The 22962-nt window shown below is 44.4% G+C and overlaps 1 protein-coding gene across 3 annotated transcripts in view; it reads right to left on the reverse strand.

Annotated features, from left to right (window-relative positions):
- Positions 1-22962, reverse strand: part of LARS2 (leucyl-tRNA synthetase 2, mitochondrial) — a 171582-nt gene that overhangs the window by 64098 nt on the left and 84522 nt on the right. For all 3 annotated transcript variants that reach the window (XM_046681251.1, XM_046681269.1, XM_046681259.1), the window contains exons 8-9: positions 3540-3647; positions 730-889 (exon numbers count right to left, since the gene is read on the reverse strand). In XM_046681251.1, the coding sequence (XP_046537207.1) occupies positions 730-889; positions 3540-3647 (268 nt within the window). The remainder of the gene's footprint in view (positions 1-729; positions 890-3539; positions 3648-22962) is intronic.

Consider the following 22962-nt stretch of genomic DNA (forward strand, 5'->3'; position numbering starts at 1 on the left):
CTCAAGAGACTGCCTGTTAGTTCCTGCGGCCAAAACCTCTATGGCTGCCTGGTCCAAGTCCTCTACCAGACTGGTTCTTCAGCTGTTCTTAAAGTCAGAATGCTTCCCACAGCCTTCCAACATGTCCCCCTTTTCCTCCGGGTTAGCCAGAGATGGATTCTGTTGCTTGCAACCACAGAATCCTGACTAATGCACAGGTACTCCCCAAATCCCCATGACCAATAACAGTCGCTATGCCAATTCCAGGTCAGCTTGATCCATCCATTCAAGACCCGTATTGAGCAGGACTCTGTTCATTTGCTCAGATTACTGTGTGAATTATTTAAAAATAATAAAATTTAAGTTGTCGAAAATGTTTCCTCCAGTTCTCACTGGCTTCCTTCCCATCCCTGTCAGCATAGTTTTATTTGATGATGGAATTATAAATTAAGCAGAAGATTCTACTCCTATTAGAAAAGAGCTTCAAATACAGAATATATTTAAAGGAAAAGAGTTGAGCTTTCAGTCAGAAACTCAAGAAGCAGATAAACTAGTAACTCAAAGTGAAACCAGGGGTAACAACATTTTCAAAACTCTTTTTAATCCTCATGTTTAAAAAAAAAAAAAGTCAGGCCAAGGTGAAGAACAAATCGCATGAGATGACATACATGAAAGGAACACAAACTCTGTGAAGTGCTGTCCAGACTTGAGGCATAATCCTCCTGTCTTAGCCTTCACTTGCCAGCTCACCTCTGCCGGGGACAAGTGCCTTCCGAAAGGCATCCTTCAGAGAGCTGTGCCCGTGGAGGAGTCGGTGGCTGGGAGAGATGGCGACATGGGAAGTGCCGTAAATGGCCTCTGGGGTGGCTGTGTAGGCAGTCAGCTTTTCCCCCGTGACTTGCCCATCAACCTGGCAGGGGGAAAGCAGGGTCATTTCATCTCTCAGTTGTCCCTCTGGGCTGTTGTGCTCCCAGCCATACTCCCTTCTTCCTCCTCTCCTCAATCCCAAACAGTGGGGACAGCTTCTGACCACAGCCCCAGGGACGTCCCGGCAGGGGCAGAGAAGGACGGGAGAAGAGGACTGGAGTTCCTCTTTGGGAAGCCCTCCCTAGGGCCCAGGGCAGGCATGCTTGGTGGCCCGAATCAAAGGTGGTCAAAGCATGATCAGAAAGATGCCTTCCCTGTTTTCCTGGCTCTTTTGTTCACATATCAAAAACAACTGTCAACGTTATAGTGTTTCTGTCCTGAGAAAAGGCCTATACTTTCCTTAAGGATTTAAGGGATAGTAGAAAACAATGGCATCTTGTGGCTGGCCCCGTGGCCTAGTGGTTAAGTTTGGTGTGCTCTGTTGCGGCAGCCCGGGTATAGTTCCCGGGCATGGACCTACACCACTTGTTGGCGACTCATACCTAAAAAAATAGAAGATTGGCACAGATGTTAGCTCAGGGTGAATCTTCCTCAGGAAAAAAAAATGGCATCCACTTTTCCAACCAGAAAAACAGTCATTGAGGCTAATACCATTTTGAAGAGGAAAGAAAGGACAGCCTGGGCTGAGCTCACGACTGAGTATTCCTAGGGCTGGTTAAACGCCTTTCAAGGAAGAGACATATGTTAGCCATCAACTGAGTGCCAATTATGTGACAGACACAGAGGACACAGAGAAGACAGATGCCCCCTTCTTCACACATTCATCAAACGCATTCAGAGGGCCAATGATGTGTGAGGCACTCAGGACCAAGAGCTAAAAAACAGTCCACACTATGGCCTGAGTGACAATCAGGTGTCACCTATGGAGCCAGACTTGGGGCCACAGAGCACAGCCACACGGCCCTGCACCTACAGGACTGAGAGCATTCCTTCCCCTGGGACATCTCACTCTCAGGCGGGTCCAGGAATGAAGATAAAAACACTTTCATAATAAAATCTTGGGCAAGGGAGAGAACGTAGAAGACACTCCAGGTACAGCAGCCGAGTGACTCAGAGAACCACATCCTTCACCCTGGTTGAGAAGCAAAAGGCCTTCGACATGGGGACCAGATGCAGTCTAATGCACAGGACCCCAAAAGAGATGGCCTGGAGAGTCTGAACAAAAGGCACAGCTGGACTGAATTTCAGAAATCTCACCACCTCCTCGGAAAATTGGGAGGAGGAAAGCTCAGTTTGGGATCTGTTTTCCAAGGTTCTCAAAGTGCATACTCCCTTATGGGGGGCTTCCCACGTGTGCAGTTGGGGTGCTTCCGAAGTGTGTAGTTGGGGTGCTTCCCACGTGTGCAGTTGGGGTGCTTCCGAAGTGCGTAGTTGGGGTGCTTCCCCCGTGTGCAGTTGGGGTACTTCCCCCATGTGCAGTTGGCGTGCTTCCCACGTGTGCAGTAGGGGTGCTTCCCACGTGTGCAGTTGGGGGGCTTCCCACGTGTGCAGTTGGGGGGCTTCCCACGTCTTCAGTTGGGGTGCTTCCCACATGTGCAGTTGGGGTGCTTCCCACGTGTGCAGTTGGGGGGCTTCCCACATGTGCAGTTGTGGGGCTTCCCACGTCTGCAGTTGGGGTGAGGTGGATCACTTTTGTGAGGAGATGGCACAGGGAATCATGAGCTCAGTGACAAGCGGCAGGTGCTCAGTAGACACCAGATATGGCTGTCAGTAGGAAAAGGTCTAGAAAGGTAGGTCAACTTTGTCTCTTGGCTGCTGTTTCCTCCTCCTAAAGGTTACAACTGAGATTAAGGTGAGGGAAGGATTTGGAGCTACATGAATAGGATGCAGAAGTCTTGATTAGAGAAGGAGAAATCAGAAGGATAATAAAGAAGACCCAGGTAGGCAATCACAATAGAACAACTGTCTAGTCAGTAGAGACAAAGAGTTGAGTTTGAGGGGCAACTTCTAGAGCAGGTGGGTCCGCAGTAGCGACCTTTCAGCAGTTTCTGCAGCAGGTCTTTTGAACCCTCTTTTGAACCCTGGGTCAGCACATAGTCCTCCACAGCGTTACGTCTGCCTTGTTCTGAAACGGTGTCACAGTTAGCCTCGGCTCCAGTGGCTTTTAACCTGATTTGTGACATGAACCCCCTGAGAACACAACGAGAGTTATGGACCCACTGCTCGGGAAAATGCCCACACAAACACTCTGCCCAGAACTTCAAGGAGTTCGTGGACCCCCAGAAGATCGTCTTTATCTGCGCTGTCCAATATGGTAGCCAGCAGCAATAGAGCACTTGAAATGTGGCTAGTGTGTGCCGAAACCACAAAATATAACAGATTTCAAAGACTTCATACTAAAACAAGAATGTAAACTATTACCTAAATACTTTTTATTGATCGCATCTTAAAATGCTAATATTTTGGATAGGATGGATTAAATAAAACGTTATTAAAATTAATTTCACCTGTTTCTTTGCACTTTTAAAAAATGTGGCTACTAGAAAATTTGAAATTACGTATGTAAATTACAATATCTTTCTACTGGACAGCATTGTTGTAGAGTCCCAAGTTGATGGTCTATTCAAGGAGTTCTAAAAATGCAGAAGGGGCTTTGTGAGCATTAATTGCTAGAAATGTCATTGCTCCATCACCTTTAATGTGAAGTCCAGATGGCAGCCCACACAGTCCCCGATCCAGTGGGCCTGCATGCCTTTTATTCCATACCATTCCGGAAGGTCTGCCAACGCATCCTGCATGGCCTGTAGGAACAAAAGGAGAACGGAGAGGTAGATGCACGAAGCTTATTTAAGAGAAAGCAGACAGTTGGGGCTTGCTAAGGTAGGACAAGTGGGGACACTGAAGGAGGCTCAGAATTCAGCCGTCTTCTCGTTCACTTGCCAATCAGAGGAGCACAGCAAATGTCAGACACAGATGCGCTACCGTCACATTGCTTTGTGTAAACATTTGCTATTAGAAGCGCACAGTTATTTTCCTTGTTATTTGTCTACTTTTAATCCTAAATTCCTATAGAAGGGAAGCTTTTCAATAAATTATTCTCTTTGGTCTCAAGCACATGCCAGCCCTTATCACTTGAGGATGAGACACATTCCTTCAACAGATGGATTTAAAAGTAAATCATATATTTGTAATGTGGAGGTTCCAATTTTAAATTACTAATTGTATTATGGCTAATTCAGGCAACAGAATGATGCTCTATTTGTCTGGTGTTTCGTAACTCATAAAGTGCTCTCCTCACACACTCTGGTAAGGTGGCTCACTGTCAGATCAGTGAACTCATGTTGAGAGAGGTTATCGCTCTCTCATGCAAGGCTGCAAGAACGGACAAGCCAGGACCAGACCCCAGACTTACTAACAGAATTCTCTCCCCTACAGCGCAGAGATTCTTACTCTACTGTGTGACAAACAACACAGAGCATCTTCCATACCTGTCATCTAGCTAGCTGTCCATTCTCATCTATCTAGGAGAGTCTGGAAGCTTTTGAGATTCAGAAATTTCTTCTGAGGCAGAAATTGTGGATAATGGACACCATCGAGCTGACCAACAATGTGTTCGTTCATTTGTTTATTTCACCAGAATGTATTAATCACCCACTCCTGCACACCAGGACGTCACCCAGGCACTAGGGGCCTGGGCATCCCCAAAGCAGGATGTACCTGAGGCCCTAACATGAAGGTTAAACAATGCACAAATGAAGTCTGCTGCTATTAGTCGTTAACTGATCAAAATTCAATGTCAAATGCAATTAGCATCAAAGGAGCTGGGACACGGGTTGTGGAGATGAGTCAAGGGAAAAGGTTAATAGTGGGAAGGTAGGGAAGAAGAGGAGCAGAGTGGAAAATAGGGCGAGATACAGAAGAGGCGGTGGGTGGACCACAGGCAAGGAGAAGGAAAGTCACAGAGGGCAGGTGAGTGAGGAAAGAGAAGCTCTGAAAAGAAAAGCAAGCCAGGAAAAAGTAGCAGAATTTGAGAGCAGAAGTAGGGCAGTGAGGTAACGGAGAGATGGGGGCCAGTGAGGATAGGAAAACTGACAGAGGAGAAAATTGTATCGTGTGTGGTGTCCAAGCGCCACAGCGGCTGCCGACAGTCAGGTGCAATGAACTGCCGCAGCAATGCAAGGTACGGGGCTACCGCCTGGTCAATAACAGGGTGAGCCTTCCCACAGCAGGGCTGCCGATCTTGAGCAATGAGCAAAGGAATGAGGGACCAGCACTACACTTACATTAAAACAGAATCAGACGTGTGTGCACACTGGAAGAAGGGAGCACTGGAAAGCCTTGGTGGGGGTTTCAAGTTGTCCCTTTAACAGAGCATCACACTAAGGCTTAACAAAGGTAGGCCCTCTCCCTTTCTGCTACCAGCGAACCTGGCGACAGGACACTCAGCACAATCCTCAACGCAGAGACCCGACGACCCTGCTGGCGTTCATAGGTCATGGTCAACAAAGTGATCCTAGGGTTCTCCCATTTCTGGACTGTTACTCAAGAAAGATGAAAACGCTTTTTATGAGGAAATGTAAACAAATAGAAACTTTAGGTATTTTAAAGTCTACCTGGTCACTTGAAAAGGAGATCCATGAAAACCAAATAGCTGGTAAAAAAGATTCAAAAAAATTTAAGTTTTGATAATTCAACATGATTTTTGCTTAAAACACTTTATGATGTTGATGAAATGATATTCTGCTGGGTGTGCTTGCCAAACCTCCCAGGGTAGGATCAAGGGAATCTAGGATTGCAGTTTTAAGTAAAATAAGGAGCAGATCTACATGTGCTAATGCCACACATATGTTCCAGTTTCTTTTGACTGTGACAAGGCTTTCCATAGGAAATATAAATACTTTATGGTTACAGATACACTTGCCCAACAGGACCATTATGTGTCTGTATTTGCCTGGGTGAAAAACGACTTTTGAAAAGGTGATTGTTCATTAAGCTTCAACTAAAGCAGCTTGCTGTCAGTTTCTCAAAAATACCAAGCCTGCCTCATGGCCTTGGCACGTGCTATGGTCTTGCCTTGGAACACCATTTCCTCAGCTTCTCTATGGCAGCTGCCGAATCTCAGCCTAAATGTCACCACCTGAGAGGCCTGCCCTTGCCCCCTGGTCTACAGCAGGGGCTCCTGTCATTCTCCTCCTTGCTCTTCACCCTATCTAGAATTGTTCATCTCCTCTTAGATCCGCTTGCTTGCTTGTTGATGGTCTGGCTCATCCTCTGAGAGCAAGGATCAGGCTCAGTTTTTTTCACCACTGTAAACTCAGCACTTATAGTTCCTGATATATAGTAGCCACTTTGAATACGTAAAAAAAGTGAATAAATGAGAACCAGGCCTCTTGCCAAGGTAACATATAGAACAACCCTTTTCCCACCTCTTCTTCCCTGCTGGTAATGAAGAGGAAGCCCGCCTCTAAAATCTGGAACAGTCAAGGCTCTGGTTTCAGTAGACCTGTTCCAGGGGTCACACTGCTGACTGTGGACAGGTGGCCTCGTCCTCCCAGAGCAGACATCCAGCAGTGGGCCCCTTGACAGTCTTTCAGTTTCACTGGTGTCCCTTTCTTTCCCTCCCTCAAGGGATCTCAAGATGGCTCAATCCCATGATTGTAAGTCTGCAAGCTTTCTACTTTAAGAGAAAGTTACAAAAGGCAAAAAAAAAAGGTGATACCAGATTTACTTTTAAATGTGACTTCTGAGGGGTTTACAAATCACTCATGGTGGTGACTGTAGTCAGTATGAGATCTTGACTCACCAAAGAAAAGTTAAATTATATTCCAGATGTAGTTTACATATATGTAGTTGGATACTAATTCTTTGGAAACTAACCACATACATAAAGGGTACAGATGAAACTCAGCTAACTAGAATACTAACTTGATCGAAAGAGCTTGTTCCCAACTCATTCAGATAAACAACAGTTTCTGCACACTTTCCCTTCCTGGCTGACATAAATGCAACATGAATTTGCCGAGCTATATATGCACATAACAGTTTAAGAATGCTGGAAAACAAATACTAGAAACACGAAGAAGTTTCTGTTACTGTCAGCACAGACTTGAAAAGTTGAACAACTAATTTTAGCATGACTCAGAGGTTAATGGGAGTTCTTGGATTTGAGCTTTAGTACACTCTCTTAAAGATGCATAAGAGAGAAAAATGACTCAGATGGTAAGAATTGCAATGTACATACTTCATTTAAAATAAGGATTTCCTAGAAGTAAGTTTTTTCAAAGAAATTAGCTGCTTGGAAATTGGAAAATGGGGGGTGGGATCTTAATTATGAATGAATCACGTGCCAAAGTTTCCATTTACCTGTCAACTTCAATTACAAAATGGCCACAAAATTTGTACAAAATTACAAAATGAGCTCCTACATAGGAGACATTGTGTTTGGTGTAATAAAAGGCGCCAGGAAATCCAGAGGACACAGGAACATGGTGGACTGTCCTATGAGGGTTCAGTCAGCAAAACCCAGGAAACTCCATGGGCCAAACAGCCCAGGTATTTCAACAGGTAAATTGTAAGAAAAAGAAAGGGATGAAGAGGGAAATCTGTAGGTTAAGACACTTAAAAGCCATTATCAAATTAAAAAAAGCGAGGGTAAGGATAAACCACAGTGTCTAGGGAGGCATGTTTAGGTGATAAAACTATAGACAAATGTAAGGAAGTAATTATTCTAAAAATCAGGAGAGTGGCTACTTTGGGGGCAAGGGAGGCAGTTTATTATGGGAAGGGGCATATGGAAGGCTCTGGAGTGCTGGCAAAATTCAATATCTTAACCTATAAGAGCAACTGCTTTAAAAGAATTCAACAACCTATATATTTATTTTATATGGTTACCTGCATTTAATTTTACAATAAAAATGTAAAAACAAAACAAAAACTTACTGCTAAGTTTGGTATTGCATAGGTCACAACTCTTAATCCCACAATGCTCCCAGAGAGGATGGCATAGGCAAAGGCTGGCCTGTGATCTCTCAGACTCAACTGCAAACTCTGGTTTTTCTTTATAGCCCACCAGGCCTGGAGCCTAGAATTGTGCCTTATACTGGGCAAATGCTCATTAAATCCCATTTACTTCCCTCTGCTCAGGGAAGAGAACCATAGAGCAGTACCGCAGAGCCAGAGACCCAGCGTCTAGGAAGGGAGGGCACACCTACTGTAGAACACTTCCTGCATGCCAGGCACTGTTATGGATGCTGCCTCCTTTAATCTTCACAACAGCACAAGTCAAGTAGTAGCATCTCCACCTTGCAGATGAGGAAACAAGTCTAAGAAGTTTTCCCTAAGTCACCCCACAACTATGGGGTGGAACTGAGAAAGCACTTGACGCAAGGTGTTATCTGACTCCTCAGTTCACATTCATTTCTATACGCTACTATGCAATTACTACTTTGCAACAGTAGTTAAATTCAGCTTTTCCAAATCCATAGCTCAGATAGTTTTTGCTTATTATTCTCTAACTTAGAAGAGGCACTTATTAGAGATCTGCTTGCTTCTATTATCTTATTTATATTTTTAATTTATTCTTGGAAGGAGGACTCTGCTTATAGAATCACAGGGCTGAGGTTGTCATCAAAATTCCCTCTCTTTATATGAGGACACAGAGGCCGTGAGAGGTTTAGCCATCTGCCCAACACCACTTAGCTAACTGGAGCCAGGCCCCAAACTCACGTCTCTTAGTTCATTACTTAGCCTTCATTTAACTACAATGCACCTTCCTGATAACTTTTCTCCCCAATGGCATAGTCAGCTTCTATTGTATAGGTTGCTCAGCACCTGAAGTCTCTTCTTTCTTGGGGGGAATTGCACCACCAACTATGGAAGCTTGAAAGGAGGTACTTTCCCCATCTGACTCTCTTCCCCTGTAGAAGCTAAACTGTGTAACCACTCATAGGCTCAGTGCAGTCTTGGAACACTGAGGGGTGACCCAGAGGCACAGGGTCAACTGGTTTAAATGCCACACCCGAATGAGAGGCTGGAGATGCTGGTACCAATGGAAGCAAATGGCTTACCCAGACCATTCCTAGGGCAAGATCCTAGCTGTGTCCTTGTTCTCCTGATTCCTGCCTAAGCCTGGGTCTCTAGCCTTCCCCTCCAACTCTGAGTAACCTGATCTTCTGATCAATTCCTTTTTGGCTTAAGTTAACCAGAGTAACTTTATGTTGTTTGCAACCAAGTTTCCTAACTAATATCAATAGATTAAAAAAGTTTAAACATCCTGATGTACATCTGTATTAGCTGAAACTGTACTCTCATGATATCATTGTAGCCAAAGTGCAAAATCTTGACTATATTAATATGTTAATAAACTATGAATATTCTGATAAAATTATGCATTATAGAAAGCTTTTCAATTTATGGAGCAACTTAGGGGGTCTTAATGCCAAAAAACATGTAAATAGTGTATTATAAACTTTGAAAATGACCCACAGCTCTTTCTCTCCAATCATCAATAAGATTCCATTTAACTCCCAGGCAAACTTTCATGTGGTCTCATGGGATCTGATGTCTTTTCCATCAGATAAAACCCACATTAAATGATGTGAAGATGAGGTCCATCTCTCACTCTACCCTTCCCTGCCACAGAAAATTCGGAGTTGACAGCGTCCAATTCTGACAGCAGGTTACATCCCCCCTTCCCTTGCGTTACTGAGCTGCTAGTATAAAGCCCTCTGGTGGTGTTTTTCTTCTAGGTTGAATTGTCAACGCTGGAGTACTTCTTGTGGAGGTACTTTGCTTAAAATATTCAGATCTCAGTGAGGATAAAAGATTCAAATAGAATGAAATGTGAATGTTTTGATATGTTAATTATGGGGGGGGGGAACCAGCTGGCTTAAAACCTTACCAATCTATGGATATTTTTAAAAACCAAAATAAATTTAAAAACCAAACCAAATGAAATCAACACCTTGAGAACAACCCAGCAAGCCCTCTTTAGACCATGTTGTAAAATGGACTCATTATCCATGGCTGATTTCTGATGACCAGGCTCTAGAGAGCACCTGCCCGACAGCTGCAACAGCCTCTCCCGCATCCCTGGGCTGGCCCAGCACGTCTCCACCAGGACAGGAACGACGTGGTGAGTATTTACAGTGCAACAGTCCTTCCATCCAAGGAGGTGTTTCTATTGTTTGTTTTGGGTTTTGCTGAGATTTTATCCTTCCTCCTGTTTCTGGTACTGCAATTACAGTGATAGAGGACAGTATTCATCTCACGTCCTTACCTTTGGTAAACAGTTGGCAGTGCCTCCCTTCCCCACCCTGGCAAACCTCAATTTACAGGAATCTTACAGGTTCACAGAATCCTAAAACCTGAGGAAATAGTAGGTTTTGAGACTCTTTTAAAGTGCTAACAAAACCCCCTTTCAAATGAAATCTGAGGGAACCCAATACACAAGAGCTGAAAGCTAAATTATTCTAGGAGATGTCCTGTTTTCTCTTCTTAGCCCTCTCCATCAACTCCAAACACTTGGGCACAATTTGGAAACCATTAATTTATTCAACTTCCCCCATTTAATAAATGAAAAAACGGCTAACTCAACCAAGTCAACAGCAGATCCCAAATAATGAATTATCCAGATCTTCTAATTGTTCTGGGACCACTGTGTTTAGTTTTCAGGTATCTTTATGTAAATTAAACAAAAGACAAATTCTTCCATATGCAAAACCTAGAAATTAATAATGTGAATGGGCTTCTCATTCAATTTTTACAAATAATTACTGTATTTAATATTCATCTGAAGTCAAATTGTAAAGTTTCCCTGTGGTTATTATTTAGCATATATAGAACTACTGTGGTTTATGAAGGGACCTTGTAATCATTTTGGGTAGGACAGATCTGAAAAGACAGTCACTGTTGCTTTATAGGTACTCCATCTGAATGAAGATGCTTTAAGAAGTTGAAACAGAACTATCCATCAATGAGTCTGAACATGAGTCGGTGTTTAAGAACATGAGCCATTAGGAGATGGGCTGAAGCAAACAGCCAGTCAAAAAGGCTTTAGTAATACAAAATGTAATCAGGAATAAGAAAGAGAAAGATTAAAACTAAAAAGCTGGGGATAAAAAGGATTTGATATAACATGGCTAATCTGACTCTCTCTTCAAAGAAGCAGAAATAATGCCAGGAATAAATCGAAACTTCCCAAGAGAGGACAGTATGTGAGCTAAAGCATTAAGAACAGGTGCAAGAGGACCACAAATAAGGATTCTAGAAGTGGTTTTAGAAACATGATACATTTTAGAAGACTTTGGTAAAAAAAACTTTAGGCAAACTGAGAAATACAGACCTTTTAAAACAAGTGGATTTATTAGCTACTAAAGAAAGAGTTGAGAAACCTTGAGAGCTGGACATAGATTTGAGATAGAATGGAAGAGACAAGATTTAATGAGATTTAATTAAAATGGACACTTTTTAAAAGCTTAACACTTAACCTACTTCTGAATAAGTATGATTTGATTAGCAATTATTTTGAATTATAATTTGTATATATTTTTTCTAAAACTTATTCTTGTTGCCAAGATTTTTTAATTCTTTTTGTGTTTGGAATCATTTCAACGCAATCACTCCAAAGACACAGCATATATTTGAGTTGTAAAAAAGGAAAATCAATCCTGACAGCATAAGATGTTTAAAAAAATCTAATGTCCCCCCTAGAATACTCTAGAGGAATAAACTCTCTCACACCCTAGTCTGCCACTCCTGCTTTGACTCTGGCATGAAGTTATGCATGAAGATTTATACATTTAAAAAGCTCATTTGACATGATGTTTACCTCCCTCTGACAGACCCTCTCTTCTGAAATGTGATGTGTATTTCTAGCAAAATCCACTTGTTGTGCCATCTCAATGCAAAACATTTATTTACAAATACGGTTGTGCTATCCAAGAGTTTTGATTCTTGTGAAGGTGCTGTTAACTCAGACAGGAAATAATCAGGTCTGAGCAAGGCATCGTGCTAAGGGTGTATGACTTGCCAGCAAGGTGTGGATTCACAGGACTGCAGGGGCAAAAGGAAAAGAGGCACCAAGCAGCCCATGCACCAAACAGCCCACACATACATCAGATGCACATCTCAAGAGCCATGTGAAAGAGAATGACAAACCAAGTGCTATTAAATAGCTCCCAAACACCTGGAAAAAACGGAGTGTTTCCGAGTACAAGCTTCAGGGACGGCCCCAGTGCATGCTTTGTGGGAGAGGATGTGATGAAGGAAAGCAGGACGCTGTGGTAGCAGCCAATTTGGCTGATCTCTTCTTATTCATATCCATATATTAACTCAGGCCACAAGTACCAGTCTTTTCTTCCTCTTCTGACCCAGGTAATCCACATTTTCAGCAGCAGAATGGTTCTAATTCTACTAATCCAAGAGATGGTGACTACAGTTTCTGAAATGTCACCACCACGCTCCTAAGAATGCAGATACCAGAGGACAAACTCTCCAAAGGACAGAGTCACCTGTCTGATGAGATGGGTTCTGATTCCCAGAGCCCACCCTCGTGACCTCAGTGCCCCTAGGTCAACAGGACAAAAGAGAGGCCATAACTGCTCCCCACAGGAGGGGAAAGAGTAATTAAATGGCTACATCTTGGGTACTCAGCCCAATCTGCAGCACTGGGCCGGCCTTGCCTGAAAAGGAGGTTTTGTTCCAGGAAAGAAGAGTCTTGGCAGCAAGATTCAAGCTTTTATTGGTCTAATCAAGAAAAACAAAATGGGGACAGCAGTCCCAGGGGACGTTCTGCTCAATTACCTTCGAGTTGGAAAGCTGCCTATAAATTAAAAACTTGCAAGAACATAAGACTATCCCTTTCCAAGACACTCAGGTCTAAAGAAGATGTGTAAATAAATGCTGACATAACCCTGCTGTCAGGCTGTTTTATGATAATCAAAATGATAATTATCATTATGGAAAATTTGGAAAAGAGAGAAAAGGATGAAGAAAAATAACAATTACCCACAATCAATTTAAGCACTGAAGGAGATCACTATTAATATTTTGTTCTATATCCTTCCATCCTACTTACATCTCATCTTCCATTGATTCTAAGATGCACATTTCCCCACAAACTCTGAAACCAAGACATGTCTTACAATCAATGGTATCTTTGATTGACAGCATTTTTCTTTCTTAGTGGAGCATGAAATTTAAAATATCGTGCGTAAGAACTGATAAAATATAGTATGAGTGTGCGTACTTGTGTACACTTTTTTTTTTACACAGTTAAGATCATACTGTTTATATGCTCTTTTTAAAATACTAGAGTTTGCATTTTACCAGAGTTCACAACTTATATAGCTCTAGGAGGGATCATATCTCTATTTTAAGCAAATCTGACCCTCAGAATTAGCCAGGCTGGAACAGTAAGCAAAATATATAAAGAAATGAGAAGATACTGTGGAAAATTCTCCCTTTCCATAAGAGGATCCTTTTTTTGAAAAACAACAAAACAATGTAACGGGCTATGTCTGTATCTGTTAATGACGGTTTGCCTCCTTAATGCAGTGGCAGCCACTGGATCAGTCTCACTGTTCTCCAGGCAGCTGGGCTCAGAAGGCCCTGGAGTAAGGACAGGGCGCTGGAGCAGAGAAGAATGACGCAAAGCCTGACACTGCTCCAGCTCTGAGGCCAACGAGACAATTCCAACTAGAAAACCTCTAATTACCGTACTTTCCATTACCTGGCCATTTGTGCCCTCTCCCTGGACCTATTCCATTTCCTAACTTGCTAATGCCCTGCCTTCCTGCAACATACACCTGCCAACTGTCTGCCGTCTGCAAGTGGTTCTTGGAAATGCTTGGTTGCTTGAGAACTAGTGCTCAAGGGCAGGTGAAAAGAACACAGGCCTGGGACTGAGCAGACCCAAGCTGGGTGCTGGCTTTCCTGGGCTTGGGGGCCTCAGTTATAAGATGAGGAATGGGCTGGGTCAGTCATTTTCAAGGAGACCTCAGCTGGCAATCAGCCCCCTGAGGAGCAGGAGGAGGGCAGGGTGTGGGTTACTTAAAATAAAGCAACACCTTACCCTTTTATTTTAATTCGTTTTTAGACATCATATTGATTTTGTAATTTCAAGCAGCAGTAAAGGCAAGCATGAGGGGTTTTTTTGTTTGCTTCTATGTTTTTCAGATCAGGGCAGAGATTTAAAAGCACGAGAAACTCTCTCAGCCAAATGTGGGGGAAGCTGTGCAATGTTCTCTCAAGTTCCTTCCAGCTTTAAAATTCAAATGACCCCCTAAGCTAAAGAGGTTCATGGTGATACTCATAGCCCTCCCCAGCCCACCCAGGGCCTCCCCTACAAGGGGCTAAGAAATCTCCTTCCTCCCGGGGAGCCCAGGCTCACGCCTCGAGAAGGAAGGAGGCCTTCACGCTCCAAAAGGGCCTGGCCAGGAGCCTGGAAAGCCTACTCAGGGTTTAAGGGCAAGACACAATATTCAGTTCTGTCTTCATTCTTTCCCAATCAAATTGACAATTTATTTTCTTTTCAATATAGCATAAGAAGTATATTATTAATTTATTTCTCCCATTTTCCCTTTGCAGTCAGTCCTCTTTTCTTGAAAATAAAAACAAAAGACAAAGGAAACCTTCCTGTTTGCAGCACGTGTGTGCCGACCTGGAGACCGTGCGTTCCCTTCACAAGTTCACTTTCATCCTCCCGCTCGGGAGTGGGTGCGCAGGCACAGCTGTCTTCAGTCCCTGACGGGAGGGATGGCAGGGTGGGAAAGAACTCAGGGGTGAGGGAAACAAGGCGGTTATAGAGAAGTGACCTAATAGCCACATACAGATGCAATTAGGCATTGGTGGGGGACATCCCGGAGACAGGCAGGAAGACACTGCATTTAGGGAAAGGAAATCTAACTGCCTGTATCATCTAGAAACGCCATGGGTTCCCAAATCCAGAGCTGGGACCCAGCCCTGCACCAACTCTGGTGAACTTTTCCAGACAGAAGTCCCCTCTATGGCCTGCTCAGAGCCAGCCAGCTGCCTCCTCCCGGCAGTGTTGCCTTCACCCCCAGCTGGCAATGAAGCGCCTGCTCCCTCGGCTGTGGCAGTGGTGGGGACACAAGTCTCCTGGTCCACTCCAGGCAGCCTCTGGCTGGTCTGGGAAGTGCCGGGGAAATGTCAGCCTCACGTCGCCTACTTTCCTTCTGCTGCTGCCCCCTCCCACCTCCAGAAAGGCCTCCTTGTAACAACTCCCACCTCTGCCCCTTGGCACCAGCGGATGGTTAATCACCCTGAGGAGGGCTGAGAGGATAGGACAGAAGGCGGAGAACTGAGATCAATTCATAGCTTAGGAGAGAAAAGATTCTGTAGAGGCAGGGAACATAGAGAACAGAAAGAAGTAAGAGAATATTACGTAAGAAGGAGGAGAATTTAACAATTAATTAGCTTGTGAGACAAGGAGTCAAACTAGATCCCAGGGACAGGAGCAGTCCCTTGTTTCCAAAAGAAGAGACAGGGGGGTGTGGGGGAGAGTTCCAGAAGGAATATGGCTCGCTTGGTTCCTCTGAGGGTATGTCTGGCATTGCTCTCAATCCCAGGGTCCAGAGCCTGTATGGAGTCTGCCACTCCTACCACTCAGAAGCTAATAACATATTTTTAAAAGGGGAGAAGGACAAGGCCACCCTCAGCCCTGACTAACCACAGTGGGGCATGGTGGGGACGAATGCAATGACAGCTTTAAAGCCACAGGGCTTTTCAGAGAAAACCCTCACAGTAGGCAAACCCAAGCACTCTCATCATTAAATCTGGTCCTGGTCTGTGTCCTCACAGCTTTTTATCCCAACAGCCCTGCAGAGAAGCTGACAGCTCGTTAAACGTCTCTCACTTGCTCCTCTTGGTTCTCAGAAGCTTTGCCTCCTTAGCCAACATCTAATTTGGGTGGGTGTGCACAGCTACCACGTGAAGGCCCAGGATGCAAACACAGGAGGAGGCACTGGGGCCAAGGGTCTTTCTTGGGGGCCAGCAGCAGGATGGGGCCAAGCCGTCAAACCTCACCCACCAATCCCTTTGCAAAGCTTCCTGCACCGCGCAGGGCTGACTTGGTTGTTGTTCCGGAGAGGCATTTCCTGGTACTACCTGTGAGCCAGCCTCTGTTCTGGGGCTGAGAGAGGATCTGAGGGTAGGAGCAAAAAGCCAGGCAACAGGCCCAATTTCTAGGAGACACCAACATGCTTTCACAAGTAACTCAAGGCCTCAGGATTGAGATGAGGGTGCCCAAGAGTGCACATTCCACAATGCAGGGACTCTTAAGCACCCAGGGGCACCTACTGGGGACTGGATCCTTGCACCACTGCTCCTCTGTGGCTGTCTTTCTGCTCCAGCCTCCTCCTCCACCTCCCCAAAGAGCTCTTGTCATAAACCTCCCTTCCTGTCCCTGATCTCGCCTCTCCAACCCCATATTTTCACTCTTTGCAGGCTCAAACAAGAGCAGTGTGTTCTGGTGAAGGCACCTCTACTTTACCCGTAAGCTCAGAGGTGAAATCAGGGGAGGAGACGCACAACGAGGCAGGGCAATGGGGGGCTTGTTACCGCCCATGCCTCTGGCTTGCATAAGGGCTCACTGTTGCCCCGCTGCTTCTCATCAGCAGAAATTCTACTTGGAAATACTTATGAAGCGTGAAGTTTCCTGCATGACATTCTGCGCTTCCTATCTTTCATCACCTCTTCAGTGATACCTCCTGGGACCATAGGGCAGACCTGGGCCTCCTCCCCTTCACCTCCCCTGCACTCTCCTGCAGCGTGACTGCAATCCCACTGGGCTGTGACCACTCATGTCTGCCACTGTCTCCTGCACTAGCCTCCAAGCTCCTTAATAGCAGGGCCCTCAGCTTTTCTCATCTGTATTCTTAGCACCTAGCCCACAGTCTGGCCAGGCACTCAATAACATGTGGGGAAAGAATGAGTGAATTCAGACTACCTGAGAAGCAGTATAGACTGCTGGTTAAGAGCTCAAGCACTCGAATTTGAATCTTAGTGCTGCTACTTATTACCAGTGTGAGCCTCAGTTTCTTCTTCAGTAAAATAGGAATAACAAGAGTACCCACCCTCAAAGGATAAGGTGAGAGTTAAATAAGATGGGGTAAGTAGAGGCCCGAGCACTGATCAGATCAGGGGCAAGCAGGCAGGAAATGGAAGGTGAACACAGACTTTGCTCACAGTCCAGCAGTTGCCGGGTAACTCCTGAGAACTTAGAAAATACAACCACCACTTTGGCCTGGGGGTTGACTGAGCACCATCTTAACGCCAAAGAAGAGCAGGGACAGAGTGCCCCTGTGGCTGAGGGCTGCAACGAGGCAGCCGCAGAAATCGAAACCACAAATCTATTAGAAAAGTTCAAACGGGAAGCTGTCTCTCTGTCTCTCCTTCCAGTTGTCACCTGCCGTCAGGAACCGCGGCGTTCCTTCCATCAGACGCTGAATCCCTTTTGCGTTCTGTCTGTGCGTCCCCAGTGCAGCCCCTCCCCTTGCCCTCACCTCGCCATGCTGCCCACAAGATACTCCCACACGGCTCTGCCAAGAGTGATTCATGTTCCTCAGATCCTCCTACTGCAGGTTTTCTTTTTCACAGAACAAGGGGCTGAAACCACTTTTAATGTTTCACAAAGCAAACAATCCTAGGAACTGGGTGAGGAGCGAGGGGAGAAAAAACAAATACGTCACAAACAGCCTTGATAAAGGACTTTCATATTTCAGGCCTCCCTGTGATTTTCACATCAGGCATCGTCTCTATAATTTGGAAGTTAAGTGAATGAAAGCAGGGCTCCTCCTCAGGCATGCTCCGGAGCAGACCACCAGCTGTCCCTCCCAAAGGCAGCCCTCAGAGCTGCAAAGCCGGACACAAACACAAAGCTCTAAGGATAACTGTGGCACAGCTCACTGGCCATCCCAGCACCCATTCCCCACCCCCTTCCCCCAACCACCTTGACTATGGAAGGTGAAAAGCTCAAATTTGCTTTCCTAGCCTCCCTTGAAGCCAGAGGTGGCCACATGGCACAACTGGGGCTAACAGAACAGCAGTGGAATTTTGCTTGGGGTTTCTGGGAAAGTTCTTGCTTTTCCAGACAAAAGGAACAGTCACTTGCACTATTCCTTCTGCTTCTTTCTGTATGAACGGAAGGATGATATCTGGAGCTGTACCAGCCATGCAGCAACCATGAGGTGACAAGCAGGAAGGAAAAGCCAAGAGAACCACTGAGATGCCAACTCAGAGCCCTATCCCAGTTCAGTCCCAGCAACTGGGACTTCTTATGTGGGAAAAGTAACCTCCCATTTGTTTAAGCCATCATAACTTGGGTTTTCACTTACTTGCAGCTGAAAGCATTAATAATTGATTCAATTTCTCATCCTTATCAATATAGCAGGACCTCTACACTAATTCAAGACTATTTCTATCATACCAGACTTTAAAGTAGATGTCCTATCTCACTTGATCTTTGAAGTTCTGGACCCATTTATCCAAGCACCTATAATTTTACATCTCTACTCAAATGTCTCACGGCCACTGCAAACTCAAAAGGGTCAGGCTATGTCTCTTCCAGGACTCCCTATCCCAGTAGGTAGCTGAACTATTCATTTACTGTCCAAATCAAGGTCTTTCTTTATGACACCATCTCATACATCTCCTCATTCGACATATTACCAAATTCTACAGACTTCACCATCTGAATATTTGTCTAACCTACCCATTCCTCTCCACTAATCCCACTTAAGTCTAAGTTATGCCTGCCTGGACTATTCCAATAGTCTCTGCATCCACACTTGCCCTTCCCACAGCAAATTTATAAAAACACAAATCTGACCATGTCATTCCTTGCCTTAGAATCCTTTAACGGTTTCCCATGGCCCCCAAGATAAAGCCCAAATTCCCTAAGACCTAAAAGGCCTTGCCTGATCTGGCCCCCAACCACCTCTCTAGCCCTATCTTGAGTCTCTCCCTTGGGCTCTCTCAGTTTCATTCATTAAGACCATCTTTTCCTTTAAGTCCCAGGCCATTTATATAATAGATGCCTCTGGCTTATCTCCTAATTCCAACATTTGGATCATCTCAGGATATATTTTTATTGGGCTGCCTTTTTTTTTTTTTCTTGATTATGGGTCACAATTTCCAGCTTCTTTGCAAGTCTAGTAATTTTTTATCATATGCTGGACATTACAGATGAACTCAACCTTGTAGGGAGTCTGGATTATGATGTCTCCCTTTAAAGGCGTTAAGTTTTGTTATGAAAGTTCCTTTTGAAACTGTCAGGCTTGCTTTTATTTCTTATTAAGGTGAATCTATTTTGATTTTCTGCTCAGTCCTAGGGTGTCATCCATATTTCTAATATATGGCCTTTTGAGGGTTTCAACCACCTACCTTTGGCTGGAACATAACTCCAACGTCTCCTAGCATGGGGCAGCACCCTGGTATCTCTGTTCTGCTCTCAGTCCCATAGCAATCATTTTCTATTAGGCCTTATGGAGTCTTGATCTGTGCATGTGCAGTCCTCAGCCAAGGACCTGCAGTGAACATAGATTTCTGCCTCTCTCTACCATTCCCATGATACTCCCTCTTCTGATTTTCAGGGCAAACCAAATGCTGACCTCCAAAGATAGCTTTTTCAATAAATCTGCACAGGAGTTCAGCAAGAACCAGGCAAGTCACCATGGTAACTAACCATTTCTGCTGAACAGTTGAAAATTCACGGCTGACAATTTAAAGAATAATGCCCCTCAGGCCACGCCCAGCATTCACGGCTCCGGCAGAGGCCCGGAGAGAAGCCCTGAGGGCGGGGCGACCCCCAGCTGCCGTTGCCCGCCCCGTGGGTCTAGGGATTGCCGGAGATATCGGAGAGGACCGGGGCGGGGGGAACTTTCAAAGGCTGGTTCTGCGACCCGGAGGGGAAGCACCGGAGCTCCGCCTGGGCAGCAGACAAAACTCTCTGCCTGCCGTTAGCAGAGGGGCCACGCTGAACATTCACGGCTCCGGGAGAGGCCCAGAGAGAATCCCAGAGGGTGGGGCGACCCCCAGCTGCCGTTGCCCACCCCGTGAGGCTAGGGATTGCCGGAGATCTCAGAGAGGACTGGGGCTGGAGAGAGTTCCAGAGACCCAGCTTAGTAGCCTAGGGGGAAACCCTACAGGCTCACAGCAGCCTTAGGGAAAGCCACTGCACAGCACCAGTAGAAGGCACCCAGCCGCCAGCCACAAGGCTGGAAGACCCCAGGGCAAAAGCAGCATAGCTAGGTGCACTAACCACAGACTGTAGAAGATATCAATAGCTCTCCTGCGACCCATAGAGGACAAGTGAGATTTGGTGGGTGCCGACAGCAACGGAGCGACAAATATAAGTGATCCCACCCCTGGCCGTTGGAAAAGCCCATAACACCGTTGCAGACCCCAAGGAGAGAGCACATTTAGGTGGGCTGCAACAGTAGGCACCTGCAGCCTGAAGCCCCCCTGTGACGGCCCCCACGGCAGAGGAGGGAATCCAAAGGGCCACTGTGGCTACGAAGAGGGGCCCAGGCCCAGTTAGCAACTACGGACAGGGTTCCTGGTTGGTGAAATATAAACAGCTGCTCCTCCCACCGCAGCAGCTGAAACAAGTGAAAGGAGCAACTAAACTCTATCTCCATGCGGAGGCACAAATCAACAACATCAAGCAATATGAAAAAATACATTAAATCTCCAGAACAGAAAGAAAGCACAAATACACAGAAAACAATCCCAAAGAAAATGAGATATATAACCTAAATGACGATGACTTCAAAACAGCCATCATTAAGATTCTCAATGAGTTAAGAGAGAATTCTGACCGACAACTCAACGAGTTCAGGAGCTATGTCACAAAAGAGTTTGATACGATAAAGAAGAACCAAACAGAAATATTGGAAATGAAGAACACAATAGAGGAGATTAAGAAAAATCTAGATGCTCTGAACAGTAGGGCCGATAATATGGAGGAAAGAATTAGCAATTTGGAAGATGGCAATATAGAATTGTTGCAGGCAGAGGAGGAGAGAGAAGCAAGACTTAAAAGAAATGAAGAAACTCTCCAAGAATTATCAGACACAATTAGGAGATGCAACGTAAGGATTATAGGTATACCAGAGGGAGAAGAGAAGGAGAAAGGGGCAGAAAACCTATTCAAAGAAATAATGGCTGAGAACTTCCCAAATCTGGTGAGGGAGATGGATCTTCAGGTGACAGAAGCCAATAGATCTCCAAACTTTATCAATGCAAGAAGACCAACTCCACGGCATATAGTAGTGAAGCTAGCAAAAGTCAACAACAAGGAGAAAATATTAAGGACAGCCAGGCAAAAGAAACTAACCTACAAAGGAACCCCCATCAGGCTATCAGCAGATTTCTCAGCAGAAACTTTACAGGCTAGAAGAGAGTGGATGATATATTCAAAAATCTGAAGGACAAAAATCTACAGCCGAGAATTCTCTACCCAGCGAAAATATCCTTCAAATACGATGGAGAAATAAAAACTTTCCCAGATAAACAAAAATTAAGGGAGTTCATTGCCACAAAACCTCCTCTTCAGGAAATCCTCAGGAAAACCCTCATTCCTGAAAAATCCAAAAAAGGAAAGGGGCTACAAAACCAAGAGCAGAGGAGATAAGTAGAAGGACAACAACAGAGAGTAGCAGCTCTACATCAGAACAGATTAAACCATGGGACGAGAAACAAAGGAAACTGAAGAAAACCGGAAAACAAGACACAAAATGGGAGTGGTAGGCCCCCACGTCTCAATAATCACTCTACATGTAAATGGATTGAACTCCCCAATCAAAAGACACAGAGTGGCAGGATGGATCAAAGAACAAGATCCAACAATATGCTGCCTCCAGGAAACACACCTCAGCCCCAAAGACAAACACAGACTCAGAGTGAAGGGATGGAGAACAATACTCCAAGCTAATAATGAACAAAAGAAAGCAGGTGTCGCTATACTAATATCAGACAAGGTAGATTTCAAAGCAAAACAGATAAAGAAAGATAAAGAGGGACAGTATATAATGATAAAAGGGACTCTCCACCAAGAAGACATAACACTTATAAATATATACGCACCCAACACAGGAGCACCAAAATTTGTAAAGCAACTCTTAATAGAACTAAAAGAAGACATCAACAACAATACAATAATAGTAGGGGACCTCAACACACCATTAACACCAATGGACAGAACATCCAGACAGAAAATCAACAAGGAAATAATAGAATTAAATGAAAAATTAGACCAGATGGACTTAATAGATATATATAGAACACTTCATCCAAAAACAGCAGGTTACACATTCTTCTCAAGTGCACATGGAACATTCTCAAGGATTGACCATATTTTGGGAACCAAAGCAAACATCAATAAATACAAGAGAGTTGAAATAATATCAAGCATCTTTTCTGATCATAAAGCTATTAAACTAGAAATCAACTACAAGAAAAAAGCAGAGAAAGGTGCAAAAATGTGGAGACTAAACAACACGCTTCTCAACAAACAATGGATCATTGAAGAAATTAAAGAAGAAATCAAATATTATCTGGAGACAAATGAAAATGAGAACACGACATACCAAATCATTTGGGATGCAGCAAAAGCAGTCCTAAGAGGGAAATTCATCGCAATACAGGCTCACCTCACTAAACAAGAAAAAGCTCACGTAAGCAACCTCAAACGACACCTAACGGAACTAGAAAAAGAAGAACAAACAAAGCCCAGAGTCAGTAGAAGGAGGGAAATAATAAAAATAAGAGCAGAAATAAACGATATTGAAACAAAAAAGACAATAGAAAGGATCAATGAAACAAAGAGTTGGTTCTTCGAAAGAATTAACAAAATTGACAAACCCCTAGCCAGACTCACCAAGAAAAGAAGAGAGAAAGCGCAAATTAATAAAATCAGGAATGACAGAGGAGAAATCACAACAGATACCAATGAAATACAAGAGATCATAAGAGAATACTATGAAAAACTATATGCCAACAAATTGAACAACTTGGAAGAAATGGACAAATTCCTAGACTCCTACAATCTCCCCAAACTGAATCAGGAAGAAATGGAGAATCTGAATAGACCAATCA

This window comes from Equus quagga, chromosome 1 (genome assembly GCF_021613505.1).
Source record: "Equus quagga isolate Etosha38 chromosome 1, UCLA_HA_Equagga_1.0, whole genome shotgun sequence".
NCBI lineage: Eukaryota > Metazoa > Chordata > Mammalia > Perissodactyla > Equidae > Equus > Equus quagga.